The sequence below is a fragment of the Lytechinus pictus genome, chromosome 1, assembly GCF_037042905.1.
Source record: "Lytechinus pictus isolate F3 Inbred chromosome 1, Lp3.0, whole genome shotgun sequence".
NCBI lineage: Eukaryota > Metazoa > Echinodermata > Echinoidea > Temnopleuroida > Toxopneustidae > Lytechinus > Lytechinus pictus.
Window position 1 is genome coordinate 38,643,964 of NC_087245.1, and position 18,712 is coordinate 38,662,675.

The window sequence follows — 18,712 nt, forward strand, 5'->3', positions numbered from 1 at the left end:
CTTTAGTTCAAATACAATCAAAGGACAAGTCCACCCCATCAAAAAGTTTATTTGAATAAAAAGAGAACGTTCCAACAAGCATAACACTGAAAAAAGTTATGACATTTTAAAGTTTCGCTTAATTTCACAAAACAGTTATATGCACATCCTGGTCGGTATAAAAATGAGGAACCTAACGATGTCATCCACGTCACTATATCTTTTGTATTTTATTTTATGAAATGTGAAATATTTTATCTCCTCATTGTCAAGTGAAACAATGATTAATTCCTCCATGATCATGTGGAAGTAGCATATTATTTAATACTATATGGTTCAGTCAAGTTGGTCCTTATTGTCAAAACTGTAAAAAATGAAATATTGTAGAATTCAAACAATAAAAAACAAAAGAAATAGTGAGTGAAGTACATCATCGACTGTCTCATTTGCATGTCACTGAGTTGTACATAATCACGGTTTTGTGAAAAATAAGCGAAACTTTAAAAAGTCATAACTTTCTTGTTTTACCTCCGATTTTGATGAAATTTTGAAAGTTATGCTAGTCTGATTTTTCTCTATTATTGATTTTTTTTTTTCTGGGGTGGACTTAAGTAAATTATCTCTGGCCTTAGCTCTCATGCAGCATTGAGACTACAAAGAAGAAAAATGCAAAGATATGCGATAAAAAATAATGTATGAAAATAAGATTAGAGCAAAAGTACTGGAAACACAACAAAAGCTACAATATCCCCCCCCCCCCCAAAAAAAAAAAGATGCGCTAATAGCAGACGACGCCGGTCGTCGCGATATCGGGTAGTCGGGTACCCGCGGCCGCGCGCGCGCAATACCGGTATCGCCTGGAAAATTTGTAGATTTGACCGAGTCTGAGTCTGAGACTGTGAGACTCTGAGTGAAATTTTGGCGTAAATTGCTGATTCAGCATTTATTTGCTCCTCAACTATGGCTAAACAAGGGTCAGAACGCGAGGAGAGTTCAGGTAAATAAGATAAAATTATAACTTTGTTAAATATTTTTTCTAGTGTCGATTAATTAAGTTCCAGCTACCAATCAGTATCTCAGTGACCTTCGGTCCCATGTGTGGAGATTGGTGTAACGTATGCGCGTCTTTCTTGTAATAAGTTGTTAAACTTAAAAATTAAGACTTTGTGTGTCATATGTTAGCTATAGAGTAGGGCCTAGACCTTATCGCAAATGGATATACGCAAAGGATCACGGGACCCCAGCTTGCATGCTTCCTCTTTCTTTCTTTTTCTTTCTTCCTTCCTTAATTTTTAATCCTTACTTGCTACCTTTCTTTCTTTCTGGCGAAGTTTCTCTTTTTTCGTTTCTAATTCTATCCTTTCTTCTATCTTTCCCGCTTGCCTTTTTTGTTCCATCTATCTTTTCAATCTTTCCTAGCTTTCTTTCCTGATCTTTTTTCTCTCTCTCTATGTTCATTATTCTTTGTTTCCTTTGCTTTGTTTTCTTGTACTTTCCTTCTTTCTTTAAATTTCTTCATTTTTTTTTTTGCTTCCTTGGCTTCTCCCTTCCTCTCCTTTTTCTTTTTCCGAAGTTTTTGTTCTTTCTTTCTTTTCCTTCTTCCATTATTTTCTTCTTTTTAAAAAATTCTCTCTTCACTTCATTCTTTCCTTCCACTAAAGTTTCATCCTTTCGTTCTGTATCTTCTTTCCTTCTCTTTTTCCTTATTCTTTCTTTCCTTTTTTCCTTCCTTCCTGAAATTCCCCTTTCTTTCTTTCTTTCTCTTTCTTTCTTTGTTTTCTTTTTTTTCTTAAAAAAAATGCAGGAAATCTTTTTTCTTCATTCTCTCTTTCTCCTCTTTTTCTTACTTTCTTCCTCCCCCCCCCCCCCCCCCGGCTTTTTTATTTCTTTCCATTCTTTCTTTCACCCATTAATTCATTTTCCCTTTCTTTCGTTTTCCTGTTCTTTTCTTTCCCTTTTTCTTTATTGATTTCAAAGAATGGAGGAAACCTTTTTTTTTCTTTCCTTTATTCTTTCTTTCTTCTCCATTCATCTCTTTTCTTTCCTTTTTTTTCTTTCTCTCCTTCATCCTTTCCTTCACCCATTCATTCACCTTCCCTTTTTCTTTCTTTCTTTTTTTCTTTTCTTTCTTTTTTCCTTCCTTCCTTCCTTTCCTTCTTTTTTTAGTTATTTTCAGTGATTCCCCTTTTTATTTTGTGTCACGTTCATATACAAAAGCACATGAAAATATATGAGGGAGAAAATTAATCAAATGGTGTATTGACACCAATTTCGGTCATAGGAGGTAAAATCACTCCTAGTACCAATGAGGTCCAAACATTACATGTATGGACCTCATAGGCGACATAAGTGATAAAACCGGTTAGACATTGCCGTTTCTATTTGCACCCAAGGACTTTGGCAAATGTACGCCTTAATACAAATTGGATGGTAAAATTTTTGGTATGAATTAGTTTTAAACATCATAAATAATCTTTTACAATGTTTAAAAGTTAATGGATTGAGGTTAAACTTACATTTTCAGTCTTTTTTCTTGAATTCTTGGTGAGCGTTCCAAACGCTGTGAGGACTGATCAACTCCGATGTGATTCACGTACTGGTCAGCTGATCGGTCAGGTGATCGGTTGTTATCGGTTGGTTATCTTATTGTCAGACGTTCATAATTTATATTACAATATATCAATCTTCAGTATCTTGATTTCAAGCATCAGTATTGCAGAGAAAAGTCATTATACTAGATTGGAATCAGTGGCAGATCGGGGGGGGGGGGGGTTGAGCATTTCTGGCCTGTTCCACCTTTTGAGATTCATAGTCAATATTTTGGATGTAAAAAAGAAAATATGTCGTTCATACAAAGTTATGTCCCCCCCCCCCCCCCCACCTAGCTCCCTTATGAGAATCACAGCAATATTTGTAATGGGGATATTTTGTTCATATTCTTTGCCCTTTTTTGCTTCTCAAATTTATTTTACTTTGAACAATATGACTTTCTATATTTAGTGACAAACTTTTTTATGGGGGGGTGGGGGGCTTGCCAAATATAACGCAGGACAAGATGACCTTCTTTTTTTAGTGACAACTTCTTTTTTTTGTCAAATTTTACGAGAGACAAAATGACCTTCGATCATTATTAGTTAAACCTTTTTTTTTGGGGGGGGGTAGGGGGCTCGCCAAATAGTGACACACTTTTTTGTAAAATTTTACGCAAGAAAAAATGATCTTCAATCATTATCAGTTACCTTTCATTCGTTTTTTTTTGGGGGGGGGGGGGCTTGCCAAATTTTATGTGGGACAAATGACCTTCATTTTTTAGTGATTTTTTTTTTATACTTGACAAATTTTAAGAGGAACAAAATGGCCTTCAATCATTTTTAGTTAGAACCTTTTTTTTTTGGGGGGGGGGGGCTTGCCAAATATTTCACAGACAAAATGAACTTCAATTTTAGTGACCAGCTTTTTATTACTTTTAAAATTTCACGCAGGACAAAATGACCTTCACTTTTTTTTTTATGTTAACCTGGGGGGGGGGGCTTGCCAAATATTACACGGACAAAATGACAGTATTTTATTTTTAGTGACCATTTTTTTAAATACTTTTTTTCAAGCTCGTCAGGGGGGCAGGGATACGTCATTTGCATGGGTTGTGACTCATCGGGGGGGGGGGGGGCAGTGTCTGCCCCCCCTTGCTCCCCCCCCCCCCGTAGGTACGCTAGTGCTCGGGACCTACATTACGTAACTTTTATCTTCCACATATATATATATATATGCCCCCTCTTATATACCCCTGTTATGCCCCTGCACAGACTCGTCTACATTGATTTCGATATTTAAGCGTCATTATAAAATTATAACAAAATGAGCGCCTTGATTAAAGGCCATAAAGCCTAGAGACTCGCGAGCGTCATGTGACAACTCGCCCTGGATTTGCATGTGCAGGATCCTATGGCGACAACAGCCGTCGCAAGAGTTGGCCAGAAGAGGCAATGAAAACACAAAATTTGGAAAGAAAAGAACCGATGAGTACCCATTTTACATTATAATTAGGAAATTAATATATAATGAATAAGTTAGACCTGAATTTAGGCCGTAATTTATATGAATGGGCTGGAAATTCAAGGCCAAAACGTACCCGTCTGGCGTCGCCTTTTCCAACACGCGTTGGAATAGCGGTGTCGCCCCAGAGTGGGTAAAATAACTTTGAAAAAAAAATTTCACAAGGTACAATAGTTCACGTTAAAAAGAGAGGAAAGAGGCAATGGTATATAACCGTAGTACTTACTTTGAAGCGGTAAAACATTATTTTGAAGGATTTTTTCGGGCAAGTATTTCCCAACTATTTAGAAATTCACTTGCCCGACTGGGCAAGTGCTTCTAAAAAGTTATGTAGCACCCTGCTCTGCCTCTGGCACTCACACGTATTGCGAGGTTAGCATAGTATACTACTCTGGGGAATCTTGATTTAAGCTACACCTACCATTGTTCTCTTCGACTTCATCCATTTCTTTCACTATAATATATATATATATATATACAGTATATATTTGTTTTATCATTGTTATTGTTTTGTTTTTTATGTCTTGACATCGTTAGACAGGAATAACCGTCGTTTCTGGGGATTTATTTAACAATTTCAGACATTTTACTATCATCCCCATTAACCGACGGTAGTGTATTAGTGCGAGCCTGCATGTGTAATCGGGACCACCAATTCGGGCGACCACGTTTTGTCTAGATTTTTATTTATTTTTTTATTCTAAATGACATTATATTATCTTGAACGAAGGCCCACTAATTTCTAATCTTTCTTTTGATAATATACATATTCTAAGAAAATATCAAAAATATACATTACCGATGATTTATTCCTTATTTCTGGAATTTTCTGCCGGAGAGGAAAAAATGGCAGCCGTGTGTTGCTGCCCTCTACGTTGAACGAGTTGTGCTTTTATCAAGGCTTTCCGATTAAATTTTCGATATCTTGGCGGACTTGGCCAATCAATGCGAGCGACAAGTTCCTAACTCTCTCTTAACTGATCCCTCCACTTTGGAGATTCCTGGAGTCCAGATGGAATGTAAATGTATGTAATCACAGATCCGATTTTAGGAAATTTCAAGAGACGTAGAACGGGAGGTATGGATTTTGTGAAGAAAAAAGAGGGATAGTAGGAGTAAGCTATTGTGAACTTAAGATGACAAGCAAGGATGTTAGGATAATAAGGTGGCACATCTACAAGCGCAAAGCAGCGACACAAATCACGATATATAGCAACTGGTAAATACATCTGTAAGGATGATGACGTCATCCAAGATGGCAACTTACGTTGACCAACGAAAGGATCGAAGATGCCTGTTTTTATCATCATTTGAAAGGAATTAGCAGTAACTGCGGTCTGAGGTACGATATTTCTGAATTTTATATATTTTTTCGTAAGTTTGGATGTAGTTTCTTTTTTATAATGTGACATTTTATGTACCAAAAAAATAATCCGAAAATCGGGTTTCCGCCGAATGTTAGATCTATCGTTACTGCTAATACGTTGTCTGCACGTACGGGCCAACAACTCTTCAATCTATGTATTGGTGAGTGGAGCCAATGCAGTCCAGCGGATTGACAACCAAAATACAGAGACTGAAGCTTTTGGTCTATGTAATCAATATCTCATCTCCTTTATTTCAGCTGGTTGGAGTGAAACCGTTGCTGCTATAGTTGTAGGTGTCATGTGTGTTGCCTTTGGAGTTCCTTTGTGGTGGAAAACAACAACTACTTACAGAGCATCTCTTCCATATAATGATATTGAACAGGTCTTTAAACAAGAGGTAAAGTGCTTCTCCCTCTCATGGAATATGACAGTTATAGAAATTTTGATTTGATTGTGGATTTCAAAAGTTGGGAAATTTGGGGTCATCAATCAGTTGGTTTATTGAAGTATGTGTGTTAATTGTCATAAAAACGTAGATGTGCTTGTGAATCTCTGAAATTATTGTGCAAATGTGGATGAGGTTACTGAAACTAATAAAATCTACAATTTTACTTTATAAATTTTGGCAGGAGATAGATTGTTTGAATGCAAATTTTTTTTTTAGCCATGTAACAGCATATAAAATATTGCTATTTGCGTGATCGATTCTTTATACCAAAACATTCACAGATTATTGATTCATGCTGCAAAATATTGATCTGATCAATCACAACTATGGAAAGCCAGCAAAGTCAACATATAAAATGCACGTTTGTTTAAAAAAAAATCTAGATATGAATATATATCCATAAATTAATTGATTTCTTGACAATTTGGTGTGGTCTCCTTTGTTTACAAAGGACGTTGTGCAAATTTCCTTGGAGAAAAATTTATGACACTGATGGATTTCCATAAAGTTCAAATTGATTGGATCAATCGTAACTCTTTGTAAGACGGGGCCCTGGTCTACATGTTTGTTGCAAAGTTGTAAAGATGGAACCCATTTTCTTGATTAAGAGACATTACCGGTAAATGATTCTCATGTCAACCTTTCAGACAACATGCAAGATTCCCATAACACTGGTTTTGTGCAGTCAACAGTCAGATAGTGGCTCATCAGTAAAGGAGCTGGAAGCACAGCTGGCAAGGTCTTTGATGTCAGGTAAGTAGTAGTAACCGGACTAACTTGAGAAAAAAAACCCACCTACTTTTACATTTTTAATTCAATTTTGAATTTAAAAATCATGCCAATTGATCTTAATTTCATAATCTTTTCTATTTTCATTAATTTGTTTTACAAAAAGTGAATAAAATTAACAAATGGCACAATCTGGACTTCCCTTAGTGACCTGGGACACAAAGGCCATGGACTAGAATTCTGAGGTTAAAGGTAAATGCTAGTTTTGGTAAGCATATAAAAATGAGTTCGTACAGAATCCAATGAAATGACCACCAAAATGTCTGTTTGTATGAATAAAACGCATGTGCCAAAGGATTCTGGAAGAAATTGTGTAATTGCTGAGAAATCAGCAAATAAGCACAGGATTCGGGTAGAGCGTCGGGCCCGACGCTCAAAGCAATAATTATACACAGTCCCACGTGCGCTTATCTGTGTTGGGGAAGTTCAGTCTGAACATTTTTCAGCGTAGATTTCAAGATTTCACAAAGTTCAGTTCATGTAACTGTACCAGATCTAGATCCTCGATGATATACTGACAATTAAGCCTGGTTTTACAGACTTTCTCATGAAATCAGTGTTTACTGCAACTACTGGAATTTCTCTTTAAGGCGATTTAGTTGTCCCCAAGTCCGCGGCCGCACTCGATTATTACAACACTGCAAATGATTTTCCATTTTAAAATAGTTTGATCTATTGATATGTTGTCACCTTCGTATTTCTGCAATAATTGCTGGCCTTGTTTTGCTTTGTCTGGCCTTGCCCTGGCCTAAAACTAGGAAAAGGTCAAGGACTTTAGATGCCCAAGGTCAAGGACTAGGTATCAGCGGCCAAGTCTACTTTCCTTGAGCATAATGATCTTCACCTTGAATGAATTAGAGATAAAATCTTATCTTGACCTTGATCCAGACAGGAATCATAAATTTGACTCACTACTTTTTTAAATGCTGAAATATATCATTTCTATGAGAATCTGTTCTCTCTGATTATCCCCATTTTGATCATCTTACAGGACAAGATGGGAGATCTTCTCTTAGTATGCAATACTCCATTTATTCCAGGAATTGTTTGACAGCCGAGAGGAGATTTATGGAAGAATCATCATCAGTAGAAGGTAAAGGAAGTACATGTAGTTCAGATAGATTTCAACTGACAGAGAGCTCTAGGAATTCTGTAGAACTGAGTTCAAACCATTTTTTTTTCAAACGTATGTGTAATTTGGAATAATTAGCTCTTTCAAATTTGATTAACCGTTTAGGCTGTTGGAGAAATATATCTACAAAGTCTTGTTCAGTCCTTTCTTAAGCCTGCTACACAAAATACATTTTGTGTCACAGTTGTAAAAAATTGGAAAGAATATTTTGTGAGGTACCAGAAATATCCCCTGCAGATATATATGGCCTGTTGATCTTAGACAAGGTGCCATTTGGGTAAAATGTGATTTGGAAAACCTGGAAATGGTGATTATTACCAATATCATGATTATAATGAAGATGATAATGATTTCATATTGATAATAATACATAATGATTTAATATTACGGATAATTATAAAGTAGTAATGATAGTAATGATAATGATATAAACATCAATCAAATTTATTATGCCAGTGACTCAAGCAGTTTGTCTTCGTCATGTCTCTTTTATTCAGAGATAAAACTTGCAGTTGTCTTTATACATAGCATATTCTTATTCATGTGCTTCGTGCATCACTAATAGGCTTCAAACTAATAGTGATGAATATAGTGATGATGGAGATGGTGATGGTGTAGTGATGATTCATTAATTCATGATAATGATGTTAATAATGATGTTCATGTACAATTATTGATGAATCAATGTTACAATTCATGCCATGTCTCTTTGTTTGTAGACATAAATACATAGACTTCACTTTGTAATATTTTTCTGTAATGTTTTTTTTTTTCTTCCCTACAGAATTTGACAGGAAACTGTCTACTCTGCACCAGGACTCTGTTGGTCAGATCACTTTGTATATCTTGGAAGATTCCTCGGTCTACTTCCAAGACAAGAAGATAAATATTCATGTGGGGCAACATAGAGCTATTTACATCAAAGGTAAAGGTGTCTGTTTTTTTTTTATGGGGGGGGGGGGTTCAGGGTATATTTGGATAGTCAGTTACTTTGAAAATATGCATTCACCGGCAGCAAACGTTCAGGAAAAGTTTCATGACTTGTCGATTTGTTCCAACTTCAATACATATTTTCATTTTATAGAAAAAATAAATTTTTAGGTGTTAATAATTTTTGCATGATAGGAAACCTATGAAAATCTTCAATGGTAGGTTTGATACATCAAAATATTTTGATAATGTTCAGCTGCAAGTTCATTACATTTCACTTTTCTAAATATTATACTTCGCAAAAAAAGTAATTGCATTTTTGTTGTAAGTGTTTTCCATCCATCTCTACATCTTTCCATACCAAGGATAAAACAAGTGGGTTTTTTTTTATTGAGACTTAAAAATCTTTTGAAACACCTCCAGGTTCAAAGCTAGAAACTCCTATAGAATTGACAGCAGAATTGATCAAGACTGTGATTGTGTCTGAAGCCAGTCTGGACAAACATTACAAGACTGCCAGAGGTGTCATACACACAGTGGTTAGTATGCATATGCAAGCAGATGATGAAGATTGTATTGGCATTGTTAGTGCCTCATATGGTGACTGGCTGGAACACTCCACAGGGAGTGGAGGATGTGCATGCATTGTGCGTAGGAATGACTGATTGAATCCAATGACTGGGGTAATAATATACCTGTAAGCATTTAGATATGTACAGTGTATGTCTATAGTGCCTTATTTAAAACTCAATTATTATTTTTCAATTTTTTTTTTCATGTACCCGGTAGTTGTAGTTGAGATTTTTTTCCACTTTACTTGTAATGCATGGTCTGTGAAGTTGATCGAAGGCACAGGTGACTTTGCCCCATAACAGTAATCAGTTAGATCTTAGCTGGATATTAAAGTAATAAAGAAACAATAAGAGAGGGAGGGTGAGGGCAGGGAAGGAAAAGGTGGTAAGAGGAAAGTTGAGTGAGGTTTTCTGCATTTTATGCTTGAAATTAAATTTCTCATTCTATTTCTAATTTCTTTATTTCCTTTTGGTCCAAGTCCGTCATGATAATGGTGATAGTAATGATGAAAATGATTATGATTATGATGTTGTTGATGGTTGAGGTGATGATGGTGATGATAATGATGATGATGATGCATATGATGTTGCATATGATGATGATTATGATGATGATTGATGATTAAGATGATGTTGCATATGATGATGATGGTGATGATGATGATGATGATGGTGATGATGATGATGATGGTGGTGGTGATGGTGATGGTGATAATGATGGTGATGATAATGATGATTGATGATTAAGATGATGATGATGATGATGATGATGGTGATGATGGTGGTGGTGATGATGATAATGATGATGATGATGATTAAGATGATGGTGGTGGTAAGGATGATGATGATGATTAACAATAAGAAGATTGTACATGTTTGGTTACCTTTCCAATAGATCCTCTGAATTTACTCCCTATCTTTTCTTACCCTCCATCTCAGGCTGATCTGGAAAGCATGCGTTCCTTCCGTTATACTCCTGGCTACGAGCTCTCTTTCACCTTGCTCATCCCAGAACCTCACAACATTCTGGGCCACTGGGATCTAGAGAAGGCTCAGCAAGGTATATATATCTCTCAGATACAAAATAATAACTCTTAAAAAAGATTTGAAAAATGTTGCTCCAGAATCCTAACACAAAATGAAACATTAGAATGATTGATTATTTTCTGCTATTTTTGTACCACAATGTTTGCCAAGAAACAAAATATTTACAAATAAGCATATAAACATTCTTTTCTTTGATGCAGATCGAATGGTCATGATAATGTTTTTGAAAACGAAATTCACAGTATATTTCTGATTTTTTTCATGGAAAGGTAAGTACATATCAAGATTATCATAAACCGCATGTTCCTGTGAGAAGAGCAGCAGAAGCAGCAGCAGTAGTACCGTTTTCCTTCAATGCAAACAACTTCTCTCATTATTAAATACAGTTTATTTGGATCCAATGACGAGGAAGCTTGAAGAGTTTGCCGAGTTCACAGTGGCCTCCCAGGTCCTCTACTACACCGGTCTCTCTGTCAAACCAAAGAAGAAAGATTCGTCCTTCTATTTTCCTCACAGTTCATTGCCGCATATCATTACACCAGTGGAAGCCAAGCTAGGTGAGTTTATAATGTTGAGGCAGAGAGGAATGGAGGGTGGGGAGGGGGGGGGGGTTGAGGAGGGGAGTGAGTTTGTAAAACCAAAGAAGAAAGATTCCCCATTTTGATTTCCTCAGAGTTCATTGCCTCATATTATTAAACCAGTAGGAGTTATACTGGGTGAGCTATAATGTCGCGAGTACAGAGAAAATGGAGGGTGGGAAAAGGTAGGGGGAGGCATTTGTAAAACTGAAACAAAGATACAGACTCAGGCTTTTGATACAACCGTAAATCAGGCTGAAACTCATTGTAGATTTCTGATTGGTATGCATCTCGTTATGAGCATGCATAGACGGGATCAGTACTTAGGTATGTTATCGTAGGGTACATCATCGCCCAAAGTGAGAGAGCTGACCAACATTCCATGTACGAGTTCATGAAAAGCTGCCAAATTCATGGGCCCTTTTTTCAAATTTTTTGTATTGATGATGTCATATTGCTTACATCTATTCCATTCTTATAATTTGTCTGAATTATAATTTGTAGGTCTTTTTACTCATGGATTTTATGATGACATGTGTTATACATGTTTTACATATTGCTAGTTCTTATGAAATTCTGAAAATTGATTTCTGCCGGATGAAAGTAATTAAATTGAATTTGATCCCCTTTTTAATTACCAAAACCTCTTCAGTTTTGCCAGCCCTACCAGTTGTTAACCTTCAATTTATTTGAAATCAATTCATTCTCAATAGGATCACATGTGACCAACTTTCCCAATCTCAACTTTATAGTCTACATTCCCCCAGTGGACCAGTCTCCTTTGTACATTCACTCCGGTGATGGTAAGAGACAACGTTTTGTTACTTCCACTTGGGGATCCGGTTTCACAAATAATTGTTATAGTAATAAATGCACAAGTTTACAATCAGCCAATCAGATTGGTGGATTTCAATAGCTTTTAACTGTTATTGCATATTTGTTATTATAACAAGTTTTATGAAACAGGCCACTGGTGGTGCACTCCAGTGCATGTTTGCAGTGCTGTATAGTTTGTTACTTGGTCTACACCCAATGTCTGATTTGACAATAATAATATTAATAATAATGACAATATTAACAATGATAATAATAGTAAATGCAGCATTTAGAGGGCTCATCAATCTTGTATTATATCGACAAACACAATTCATAGCCAATATTTGAAATATTAGTACTCACAAAAAAATTTGAATGAATGTATTGTCTTCTTACACAATCTGTTGGGACAAACAATGTGTTGGTAGACATGTATGAGGTATAAAAAAATATGAGAGGTCAGAGAGTCTTGAATGTTGAAAACATCATATCGCATTGTGTGAAGGAAACCCGGTGAGTACCAATGCTTTCCTGAGCTACATTTGGCATACTATTACTCATTAAAATTTTCAAATCAATGATTTGTCTGTTGACACAATTGGTGATTTCAAGTCCGGTGTTGGCCTTGGTGTTGAAATTTGGATTGCTTCCCCTTGCTCCAAAATTTATTCAGAGCTTGTAAAACTGATCCAGATCACATTATTGACAACTCGTCAACTAGTGGTTGACTTTTCGGGACCATCTTCATTTTATGTTTGGTGTTATGATCGTGTAAAAATTGACCTAACACCAACACCAAAAGGTCAACACTGAACTTGAAATCACCCAATCTGTCTGGAAATTCAATGTGTTGGTAGACATGTATGAGGTATAAAAAGATGAGAGATTAGAGGGTTTTGAAAGTTGAAAACATCTTATTGCATTGTGTGCAGGAAACCCAGTAAGCACCAACGCATTCCTGAGTCCTAGATGGGGTGGAGTTTTGATCTATAATACACCAATCCCAGATGAGAATGCTACAAGTCCACTACGGGTGGAGGTGAAAAGTCAGGTCATCATGCCAGTCTTTTTAGCTCAGATAAGATTGCTTCTTGGAATTCCATCTCCAGATAATGTGAGTAAAGCTGTATTTAATTTTAATCTGATTCGCAAACCTTTCATCCATTCTGACTTTGGCAGAAACATTACAATTTTTTTTTCCTATTAAAACATTTTGTCTCGATATGATTTTCCTATTTTTGTTCATAAATTTGCTGCACAATCCTACAGGAAATATTGTTTCTTTCATAGATTTTTTGAGAAAAGTCTTCCCTATTTTCCATTTGCATGGGTTGGGAAGTTTGAATTGAATTTTGAATAGAATTTATTAACATACTTTATACACTGGACATGAACAATATACAGTGATAAAATAATGTAGTTATAATAGAATATTGTATTTTAATACAACAGTAATTTATCAATTAATTTGATTTTTTAAATTGGCATATGATATTATTTGGCAATTCTGTAAATATAAATTGCTCTCCTATATGTTAGACTTTCCTGAATTATTTAGTCTCCTTAATTAGTCACCTTATTTGTAATGCTCTCTAATTATCATAGAAAACATGTAGTTCATTAAGTGAAGTGATAATTGAGAAAAGCCAGGGTCAGATTTTTAATCTGCACTTTTTATCTTAGAAGTAGGGTGTTCAAAGATGTCTAGTTCCAACCGTGGTTGCTTTATTCAGTTATTTGTTGGTAGTAAAATGAAATATCTTTTAAGGCCACCGCACACCTTACGACCCAACTGGTCGGCGACTGGCTTGCGACTGAGTGAGGGGAGATGTGACGTCACAGCTCTTGTCAGCTTGAGCGTCGCAGACCGGTCAGAGACAAGTCGCAAGGAAAATCGGAAGGATTTGACATGTCGAATCCTTATGACTGGATCGCAAGCTCAATCCAACTTCCAGCCAATCAGACAGTAGAGTTGCACGACGCGTATATGATAAACAACGCGCATACGCAGTAGTAAGCACACTTTCTCAGATAATATGGCAAAAAAGCGCATGCGTGAGTCGCAGATCGGATCGCAAGGTGTGCGGTGTCGAGGCCTATGACTACCTTGTGATTCATCTCCCTCACTCAGTCGCAAGCCAGTCGCAGACCAGTCGGGTCGTAAGGTGTGCGGTGGCCTTTAAAGTGAACCCTGAAAAAGAGGTGTTTGAAAGGTGTCCCTTGTAGAAACTCAAGGCCGGCCCTGTCAAAGAGTTACTATTGATCCAATCATCGTAAATCTATGGAAATCCATCAGTGTCAAAAAAATTTCTAAAAGAAATTTGCACAACGTCCTTTGTAAACAAAGGAGAACACACCAAATTGTCAAGAAATCATTGAATTTATGGATATACATTCATATCTAAAAAAGTATTTGAACAATCATGCATTTTCTATGTTGACTTTGCTGGCTTTCCATAGTTGCGGTTGATTGGATCAATCGCAACTCTTTGTAAGATGGGCCCGCTGATGTTGTAAGTCAATTGAACATAAGGCACCTTGTCAAAAGTCAGAGCTACATCTTTCTTGTAGGAATCCTACAAGCAGCTTTCCATTACAAATCATCAGAGTCACCACAGAAAAAACAATGGGGACTGCAGGAAAGCTGCAGTGAAAAGGCGCATAGCATCCTTGTAGCGGGGTCCTAGTCTGCTGTGCAAACCCTTCACTGGATTTAAGGGTCTGAATGTGCAGCCTACTAATGCCTTGTGTACTGAAGGCCCTCTCGCAGTTTTGTATGTGCTAGTCTTTGCGTGGAGGCACACTTGTTGATCAAAGTTCCAATCAAGGTCTGTGCCTGCAGACTAGCGGGATCCTGCTCAAAGACGCGACACAGACTTTTCACAAGTTGCCTAATAGAGATTTCAATCAAGATTCTACAATAGGCCACCTTGAAAAAAACTAGTCTTAATTTTCTGTTTTCATTTATTTTACAGATTGAATCTGTACTAATGGAGGAACCCAAGGAGCAATCCATCTTGGATTGGGTGAGTTGCGAAGCCATGTGTTTAAATTGCCGTTTGCAGTTTGGTTCAATTCCCAAATTGTCAACATCATTGTCAATGTTTGTTGAACATCCCCCAGCAATATCAGTAGTTTTTATATCCAAAGAGGGATGGGCAAAGAAACATTATCCCGATCCCAAATAAAAGTGGACTTTTCATAAATGAAAAGTATACACAATTCAACAGAATTTTAGGAATTCAAGTGTCATACATCTTTCACGTTTTGACACATAATATATAGAAATTTCAAATACCGAGTCAAGAATTTTCACCTTCTTTGGTGTCTCTTTCTTGGTGTGGTAGAAGTTTGTTAACCTGTTGGCTACTGAAACTGAGTAGTCCCCGTGCAAAGTCAATGGGAAAACAGAATTTAGTAGTTTACAGGTTAAGATCAATGCTGGTACTATGAACACACACTGCTACATTGACCCTTAATCATTGATTTTTTTTTCTTTCCCAGGAATATGATAGTCTTCTGAGAAGGCACTGCATCGAAAACCTAGCCTCAGCTTCAGCCTCACTGTTTTCTCTCTCCCAACTTCTTGAGAAAATAAGCAATATAGTGATCAATGATGACATAGCAAAACAAGTAGGTCTCATTTGTTACTGAATGTTCATGAATTGATTCATTTCTTTTTTGATACCTGTGAAATTAGCAATAAGTTTTAAATTCCATTTTTCCATATTATATTGAAAACCCCTGCAAATTTGATATGACACAATTCAATTTTATTTTTGTTGACATGCCAGGCTGCATGTAAATCTAATTTATTGAAAGATAGGAATATATTTCAAAGACTTTAAGAAAGTTTTAAACAAGGCTTTGTAAATAATCAAAATCACCTGACTGAGTCATGTTAAGCATCATTTATCTAGCAAAAGTCCCTCTAAGTTCAAAGAAAATTTTGGGTATTTACACTCAAACACCACTGCAAAGAACTAGCTACTGTAGGGTCAAAATCATTCTGTGATACATTTAGACGAATCAGACTACATTATTGATGTATTGTTAATGACTTTGGGTCTAACGTGACAAGGGCTCTTGTCTGATAATACTGTTTTTGTACCAGTACAGGGCAATTCCATAAAACATTCAACTTTTTATATATCCGACTCCGATTTTCCTCCCTTCTTACTTCACTTTTTTAAGCCATGATCATTTGAAACCATATCAATTTTTCATAAGAACTAGAAATAAAAGAGACATATCATTCCAGGAAGATCAAACATATAGGGGGTTTGGTGTACATATTTCCCGGCATTACACTGGAGTACATGTACACAATGACCATAGGAAGTAGCCTGTGTAAACCACCAAATTGATAAGGCTTTAATAAATCTCTTGTTACAGGTTTACACAGCTGTTGAGAGTATACAAAGTGGTCACCGCTTCCTGGCGGAGGGTAAGCTTCACCCTGCTTTCCATGCATCAAAGAGGGCGCTAATAGCTTCGGAAAAAGCTTTCTTTGACCCTTCGCTTCTTCAGCTTCTTTACTTTCCAGATGATCAAAAGTAAGTTTGATACATTTTCTTACAGGAATCAATTAACCTTTTCAAAGTGTAAAAATTTTCTTCTGACAATGTGAGAGGTATTCAGCATCTTGTCATTGTGTATGATAAATAACACTTGTACCTTATGGGCACTAGTATTCAACCCGGCACAATTCAAAGATTTTGAAAAAGGGAATTTATCTTAATTTCATACCTTTGTTATTTCCAGGGTAATCTGTTGTCGGTATTTTCTTTATCAATCAGTCGACTGTATGCACGGAGGATCAACTTATGCGGCGATGACCTTTTGCACTGAATTGCACTAGTATTCAACCTAGTGATGATAGATAACGAATCTCAAAATGGTTTAGATTGCTAAACTAGATCTAGATCTATATAAGTCTCTGGCTTTTACTAATTCCCTGTTTGGTCTCATCTCAAATGGTCTAGTCCATAGTCGGATGGGACAAGGGCAGATTGAGAGACGGCCATCTTTCATCGCTAGGTTGGATACTAGTGTTGGTAGGTAAAATACTAGTGCAAAAATCCATCGCCACATTATTCCATTGCACGCACAGATTGATAAAAACAATACTGGCAACAGACAACCCTGAATTTCCTCTCGGAAATGAGAATAAGGTCTGAAATTAAGGTAGATTCCCTATTTCTACATATATATTTGAGGAAGTTCTCCAAACGGGTTGAGTACTAGTGCATGTACCGTACTTATTTTTCTCTCTTCTTTTCTCTATTCCCCCCTCTCCCCTCCCCCTTCTTTCTATTCCCTGCCCCTCTTTCTATCTCCTTCCCAACTCTCTAGACTCTTTCCTTTCTCTCTTCACTCTTTCTCCCTTTTCATCTCCTCCCCTTCTTTTTTTTCTCTCCATCTTTCTGTCTCCTCCCTCTTTTCATATCTCCCTCTCTTACTCCTCTCTGTTTTATCTCACACACTTACACTTGTATGTATTCTCTCTTTTCTGTCTTACAGATTTGCAATCTACATTCCTCTGTTCTTGCCTGTCAGTATACCAGTGGTCCTGTCCCTCATCAAGGCCGTACAATGGATCAAACAACAAAGAAAAAAAGACAAAGTCGACTGAAGATCAAAGTGATGACTATTTGAAATTTGAGTTAATTATGTGTGCAAAGTTATCAATGATTTGACTTTTTCTGTGAAACTCCTGAGTGAATTGTCACAAGGGTATGTTCGTGGCTTCAGGGGCCCTTAACACAAAGCTTAGCAATCATCGTAGAACATTTTGTTGCGATCGATTGCATTGATTACAATGTACAATCAATCACGAATATCAAGTATACAATTAATCACTAACCTTTGTGTTAAAGGACCCAGGTCAGGCTTAGGTGGCCATGCGCATGTTATTTAACACATGGTTTCATTGGTGGATGTGCAGTAATGCGTGTCCCTTGTGCAAGATCTGACCAATGGGGTGTTGCGTTACATACCACACTCATCTGGGAATTCAAGTGCAATTCTTTTTTCATGCTAAATCTTAATGACCCCTCCCCGCTGTTACTGCATGTTACGAGATCAAGATGAGTTTGATTCTGTGTACTTTTTTAAAGACAAATATACAATTATAAATGCAGACCTACAAAAGAAGTAAATCGGTGAGTGACAACAGTGTTCTGTAAACTTCCCACAGTACATTGTATTGTAGAGAAATAAGATGAAAACACAACATACAGTTTTGTATACAGTGATAAGGAAGCGCGATAGCTCAGTTGGTCAGGTGGTGATCTCATAAAAGTCAGTGCACTGGAGCCCTTTGATAAGGCATTTGAGCTTGTGTCCCTTGGAGAGGACTTTAAGCCATCAGTCCTCTGGTTGATTGCAGTCGTTTCACAGGATATTTGATAATGATCATTATTAAATCATCGCAGTGATAGTAATAAATGAATCCCAAACTATTAAGTAAAGTGCTAATGTATTCCTGCCAAAACTCACCCCCCCCCCTCCTGAATATTCATATTCATTCACTTGAGCACACTGGATTGTACTCCTTGACCTTCTCTTCGATCAGCCTCGTCTTCTTCATGGTGTCCTTGTAGGATTTAATTCTTCTGTTATAAAGACATTCATGATCCCTGTACCATTCTGCTATTTCTACTTCCTGCTCTTCAGTGAGTGTGTCTGCAATAACTTGTTTCTTTCGCCTCTTTGAGTTGGACATCTTGGTTTTTTTTTTCTCCTTCTTCATTTTGATAGCCGGGGTAGAATCCGGAGAATGAAGATGGGTGAATTCATTCTTCTCCTGAACTGGCTCGTCAAACAGGCCCTGTTGTTCAGTTTCAGCTTGAACCTGATCTTGTTTGGGGTCTTGTTCTTTGAACTGGCTCGTCAAACAGGCCCTGTTGTTCAGTTTCAGCTTGGATCTGATCTTGTTTGGGGTCTTGTTCTTTGAACTGGCTCGTCAAACAGGCCCTGTTGTTCAGTTTCAGCTTGGA

At 36.9% G+C, this 18,712-nt stretch overlaps 1 protein-coding gene across 1 annotated transcript; it reads left to right on the plus strand.

Annotated features, from left to right (window-relative positions):
* The first annotated feature begins 831 nt into the window (after nucleotides 1-831).
* LOC129262374 (GPI transamidase component PIG-S-like) lies at nucleotides 832-17,855 on the plus strand. Its single transcript, XM_064102391.1, has 14 exons — nucleotides 832-976; nucleotides 5,657-5,796; nucleotides 6,495-6,600; nucleotides 7,628-7,729; nucleotides 8,553-8,693; nucleotides 9,122-9,237; nucleotides 10,210-10,330; nucleotides 10,704-10,874; nucleotides 11,609-11,698; nucleotides 12,644-12,825; nucleotides 14,687-14,737; nucleotides 15,216-15,344; nucleotides 16,107-16,267; nucleotides 17,235-17,855. The coding sequence occupies exons 1-14, from the start codon at nucleotides 940-942 to the stop codon at nucleotides 17,344-17,346; spliced, it is 1,659 nt and encodes a 552-aa protein (XP_063958461.1). The 5' UTR covers nucleotides 832-939; the 3' UTR covers nucleotides 17,347-17,855.
* Nucleotides 17,856-18,712: the final 857 nt, after the last annotated feature.

Excerpts from the sequence above, each read along its gene's own strand:
- LOC129262374 (XM_064102391.1), top strand. The coding sequence starts at position 940 with ATGGCTAAACAAGGGTCAGAACGCGAGGAGAGTTCAG. Across the intron at positions 8,694-9,121 it reads TAGAGCTATTTACATCAAAG|GTTCAAAGCTAGAAACTCCT; the intron begins GTAAAGGTGTCT and ends AAACACCTCCAG. Across the intron at positions 9,238-10,209 it reads GAGGTGTCATACACACAGTG|GCTGATCTGGAAAGCATGCG; the intron begins GTTAGTATGCAT and ends CCTCCATCTCAG.